The 6,000-nt window shown below is 40.8% G+C and overlaps 1 protein-coding gene across 2 annotated transcripts in view; it reads left to right on the top strand.

The window, feature by feature from the left end:
• The first annotated feature begins 2,384 nt into the window (after positions 1–2,384).
• The window catches only part of opn4b (opsin 4b), a 39,633-nt gene continuing 36,017 nt past the window's right edge, over positions 2,385–6,000 (top strand). For both annotated transcript variants that reach the window (XM_084740404.1, XM_084740402.1), the window contains exon 1: positions 2,385–2,721. In XM_084740404.1, coding sequence (XP_084596530.1) covers positions 2,596–2,721 — 126 coding nt within the window. In that variant the 5' untranslated portion in view covers positions 2,385–2,595. The remainder of the gene's footprint in view (positions 2,722–6,000) is intronic.

Genomic DNA, 6,000 nt, shown 5'->3' with positions numbered 1-6,000 from the left:
GCACATGGGAAGGGGAGTGTGAGGTAAGCTGTTTGCAACCTGCAAGCTCACCGCTAGATGACACTAGATCCTACACACTGGCCCTTTAAATCACTTGATTTAACAGAAAATTTTGGCTTTTTTTTTTTTTTTAATGTGGGTATTCTCATAATTGTAATCCTGTCATTTTGGGAGCTGCATCCTACTTGTGCAGCAAACTACCAATTAACTTCCACAATTATAAGAAATAAGACTCCCTTTAAATTTCACTTTAATTCTTCATGTTTCCATTAATACCGCTCTTCATCTTTGGTCTGTAGTTTACTTCCTCACTCCATCCTTCATTCCTTTCTTTAGGATTAAAACATTATATACACACATGCAATATCTGGCCAAATCAACCCCCCCAAAAAAACAAATACTTTTTAATCCTTCCATTATCTACTCATTTCTCCAATCCTTCTTTAGTCTTTGCGGCAGCATGTTCTACTGCGACCTCGACCTTTCCCCACAGATGCACTCAAAACCCAAAGCTTCTCCCTGCTGCCCTAATGAAACGAGCTCCAGTTGTCTGAGTCACGTCTCTCCAACGCAATAAATATGGATTTTATTTGTCATTACGTAAATGCAAAAGATGTGAGGGAGACTTTTGCAAGCTGCACACGAAAACTAGGTTTTCTGTTGAAAACAAAATGACTGTAAATGGATAACATGAGCCATGTGTGTTCCTCTGGGAAACAGACTGCATCTTTCTTTGAATGATAGTGTCATTAAAGTCACATGAAATGACAGCAAAGTGCTATTTGCTTCCACATATATATGTACTTTCAGTAAAAAACAGGCAGCTAGGGAGGGAATCATAACAGTAGCAAATAACACTGAATAAACTTTAACGAAACACCTGCCAGCTCTGCATTACCCGCCTCCAAGACTGCCGGAGATTTGATGACAAGTAAAACAGTGCAGAGGTGGTTCGCTTGCCAGGTTTGGCTCCTGACAGCCAGCGGTGAGTCAGCTAACTTAGCTGTATGACTAACCAAGCTAATGTCTACTTAGCTACTTAAGCAACGAGTAAAGCTTTGTTTGCGTTGGGAAACTCCATAAATAACCTTGGTATTGTATTCCCTGTCGGTCTGGGAAGGGTGTGTTCAGTCTCGGCCCAGTTGTGAACCGCTGGGAGTCTTCTGAGCCCAGTTCTGTTGCTTATTAATAGCAGTTAATCAGCAGAAACTCTGACCCAGACATCAGAAGGCAAAACAGAAAGCATATGTGAACCCGTTTCCCCCAAATCAGTCACTGAGTTGTTTTGCACAAGTTATTAAGTTGTGCTTACAACACAACCTTTGAACACACATCCTGCCAAACAATGGGTCGTCACTGTTTGATCTGACCGTAGACTTATCATTCAACCAGTGGCCACTCGTGGTATTGCAGTGAAAATTCCCAACTGGCTCAAAAAAGCATTTTCCTCTCTAGGGAACGTCTGTAAAACTGTTGACAGGACACCTCAAACTGCAAACAAGGTCAATTATGACTCTTTCTATTATGAGTTTTTGATGCATGGAGTTTTTATGTTTGTAAAACTTTCCTCTAGCTGAAAAGAAGCAATCGTAAAAATCTGTGATGTCATCACAATGTACTGTTAAGTCTGTGGGCCGAGAGGGAATTTGGTCGTCAGGGGAACAGGGAAAGCACTACTGCGAATATTCAGTGGTCCATATAAACAGGAAATAAACCCAGAAGCGAGAAAATTTTTTTTGGCTTATGCGCCAGGTGAGAAACTCTTACTGGATTCTTTTCCTTCATTATTAACTATTCACCTGTGAAAGAAAATGCTTTTTGGGCCAATGGGGAATCTTTCGCTGCAGTACCCTACTTTGCTTTGAGCTAAGAGCAAATTTCCTATCATGTGAGGGCAGCTCTGCACTGCTAAAAGTTGAAGATTGATTGACAGGTGGATGTCATGATAATATTGGTTGCAGCTGGTTGGTTCAAGCCTAAATAAGCATGCATATTTCCATGATTTGGATATAAAACACAAAGACACTGATTATTTGTATTTTTGACATAAATTGTTGAATAATTGCACAGTAAGACTGGGGATGTGATCTAAAAGGTGAAAATGTATTTTCAGTTCATCTAGACTTTAATTTTGACCCTTTACTTGTTTGTTAGCAGAGAAGAGAACACAGGAGAACTGAAAATGAGAAGGAAAGCGAGAAGAGGACATAAGAGGCAAAAGAAAACTGCTCCACTGATTCCTCGAAATCAACTGAACAAAGAGAAAAATTGGCATTTCTATCTGTGCACACATGCACAGGCCTACTGACACACTCAGAGGCAACCCCTGGAGCAGGGATTGGACAGAGGGAGGAGTAGAGAGGCAGAGAGAGAGAGAGAGGGAGCACACTTCTCTCCCACCCCTCCACAGCTGCTGTACTACCAGTAGCCCTGTCAGAAGGAGACATGAGAGCAGGGCGGTGATAATGACGGGCCACTTGGACTCTTAGACCACCTCATAGAGACTCCACACCTCTCCGGTCCACTTCTCTCTCATACACACACACACACACACACACACAACAGCTATCCATTATCCACCGTGGACCACCGGGAATGGATTCTAGGCTGCTGATTGGACCGCCGGGGATCCCCACGCCGGACCCGACTGCCCGGGCACCCTGGAACATCAGCTCCATCAGTCCGCACCGGCTCATGGAGCTGTCTCCAGTCTCTACAGCTGTAAGTGCTCCCACTCCCTCTTCTTGTCTTGCTGTGGTTCTGTTTTTGGCTGCTGGGAGGAATCCCCCCCCTCCGGTGTGGCTGGGGAGCCTCTGCGCGCCGCAGCGATGCGTAACCGCGGCAAAAAGGGAGCCATCCAGAGCAGCTGGACTCACCACATCTGGCAAAACAGACGCACAGACTGCCAGGCGTGCGTGTTTTCTTTCTTCCTTCTTTTTGTTGTTGTTTTCATTCATAGAATTTGAGGAATACCACACGAGCAGAGGTGTGAGTGAGAGTGAGAGGTGTTAACTCTGAATGAATGAATCACACCACACTGCGCGTCTGCGCTCCGTTCATTCAGCACCGAACCTGAATGAAGGCAGGAGTGAAGCGCAAAGCCCCGTTATCTCCAGTGCGTCTTCAGACTGATCTGTCGCAGGAAATGGTTGTAATAAAAAAAAAAAAGCTGCTGTAGTTGTAGGTGTTTCTCACCCCTGTTTGAACCTTTTTATGTCGGCATCTGTGCCAAATTATCATTTAGACTGCATGCCATTCTGTCACTCTCTTGCTCGTAATTATTTTAATTTGTGGTGAGATTATCTTCTGTCAGTGTTCCTGGTATTCAGGGAACATTTCAAAGGATTTATGTGAGCTCCATAGTGACTTTTGTTATCTCATGTGTGAAGCCTGACCCATATATCAGTTGACTGATATTATCAGCCTGATATCGGGCTGTCACAGTTTTGTCAGTCTTTATTGGTATGGACATATATCTTTGTCCAATATGCACCTATATGGAAACTTTTTTTTTTAAACAGACCATAATGCAGTTTTATTTCTTAGCTTCATAGGCGGCATTTTATGTGTTTGTGTATTTTTATTCATACTTATTGATAATTATTAGAAATACAAGAATGTAAAGATTTATTTATTACACAACAAAAGTGTAAAGCAAGTCTTTGACATGTTGCTCCCTCTTTGATTCGTTCAACAACAGTCAATATATATATTATAATAATTGTAATTAGCAGTGAAAGTTTACTGTTTCAGGGACTTGATATTAAGACGATGATATGAACAAAACATCACAATATTTTGAGCCAAATACCTCAAAATCACTATTATGACAATATTGTGTTGTATTGCCGTTATCAACAGTTTGTTTTTGATGATGATATTTGTTAAAGCAAATATCAGAACAGCTAGAACAGTCTGGTAAGTTCAGAAAATTACATCACTTTACTGTCATGCAGCTTTTATCATAATATAACCATTTAAAGATGATATCTTGTCTCGTATCACAATATTGATATATTGCCCTGATATCATCTTGGACAATAACATTTATTGTTAAAATGTAAAATATGCTGCCTCTACTACATATCTTTGCCACAACTGTTAACCACGTTTGGAGGATCACTGCAAAAAATTGTGTTTATGTATGTAGTCTATATTCTGTGCATTATAGTCTGTATAAAGATATATTGATATCTGATTTTTAAAAACTTTTTTACTCCCTAATATTGGGGCATCTGCCCCAAAAATCCAGCATCCATCAGTTCCTTCTTGTGTTGCACTAAATAGCGTTTATAGACGCATTTGATCAAGATTTGTACCGTTACAATCCCATGAAAAACCAACAATAGATGTATTTGTGTCCTAATCTTAATTTATTACACGCTGACTGCAGGTTAAGTTCAGATCAGATCTTTTTTGTGCCTTAGAGGAAATTCTGTTTGCAGCAAAGCAGCATGAAAAACAAAACAGCTGGTTTGTGTGTTTGTATGTTCATTTGCTTGACAGTTCATTGAAAAGGACGGTTACACGGTTCATGTAGAATTAAAACGGTGACACAAGAAAGTCAAAGGACTGATTTTTTTTTTTTTTTTTTTTTTTTACCATTTCTATTATTAGTATCACTCACATCCCCTCTCATTGACACATTTATACTCCGGGACAATTATGGTCACCAGCAGCAGGAATGTGTTCATTATCAAGTTAATGGATGAATCAGACTCCATCTCCCTCACTGTCTCCCTCTGTGTCTGAGAGCGGGATTAGATTACGCATAAATCCCTTTATAGAGACGCAGACTGATCCAGCGGCGTGTCAACCTCTGTATAACATATAGAGCATCAAAAGAAAGTAGACTATAGTGTTTTAACTTTGCCCCAGGAGTCCAGACACTCTGATTTAGGGTTAGAAACAGCTGTTTGAGACACATACTGAGAAACACATGGGTGCACGGCTACGGTAAATGTAGTTCAACAAGTGTGAATGCTTCAGTTTGGACTCCGACTTTGAAGTTCAGACCTGCAGGCTTCAGTCTCTGCAGATTTTGTGGTCTGGCCTTCATGGTGGGAGTGCTGGGAAAGCTGATACTGAATCGGTGCCTGAGGGCAGCTTCCACTGAGACAGATGGGATCTTCTACTCCGCAATAAGTGTGGTTTTCATTTAAAAACGTTCTGTGTTTCTCTCCAGAGCCCTCTTTTCCTTTTCCCACTGTTTGTTGCTTTTACTTTCCTAATCATCCATCGAATCTACAATCTACTGGGTAATTAAAAAAAGATGGGTCCAATTTAATGCTCATGCGTGCAGGTGTGTGTGCGCACACACGCATTTCTGCAGCAGTGTGTCTGTGGAATGAAAACAATGTGAGTGCTGGTGTGTCTTTGTTTGCATGTGGATTTGTGTGTCTTTACAAAGACATAGTGATAGTGGACTTTATTCATGTTGTGGGGACATAGAATCCTTTATTTATTTATTTCATGTTATTATTATGATTAATTTTTGTTTTATTCTTTCCTGGTTAAGATTAGATTTACAGTTAGTTAAGTCTCCAGGAAATTAGTCATTGTAATGTCTTCTGACTCGCTCTCTATCTGTGTGTGTGTGTGTGTGTGTGTGTGTGTGTGTGTGTGTGTGTGTGGCCCTTTGTGATCATGTCCTCTGATCTGTGGTTGATTAGACTGTTAGCTGGTAAACAAATTATTTGCCCCTGAAGTCACAAATAACCATTTATCTACCAACGTATTGATAGGCCAATTAGCGACATGTGGTGGGCGGCTAATCGGAGCAGCCAGTGAAGCATTCATGAATACCGTTAAGTCTCTGGAGAACTGAAAAAAAGAGTACTTGTGGCTTTTGATTGTTTCTTGCATTGGCATTCAGTGAGAGAAAACACAGTGAGAGTTCAGTCATACTAAAACATTAATTTGCAAGACAGTGAGGTTTTAATTGAGCCAGCAAATGAACTAAAACCGGGTGCACACCGACTGTTCCAAAATATATCTTTA

The sequence above is a fragment of the Lutjanus erythropterus genome, chromosome 17 (assembly GCF_056507025.1).
Source record: "Lutjanus erythropterus isolate fLutEry1 chromosome 17, fLutEry1.hap2, whole genome shotgun sequence".
Lineage (NCBI taxonomy): Eukaryota > Metazoa > Chordata > Actinopteri > Lutjaniformes > Lutjanidae > Lutjanus > Lutjanus erythropterus.
This window is presented reverse-complemented; position numbering and strand designations above follow the sequence as displayed.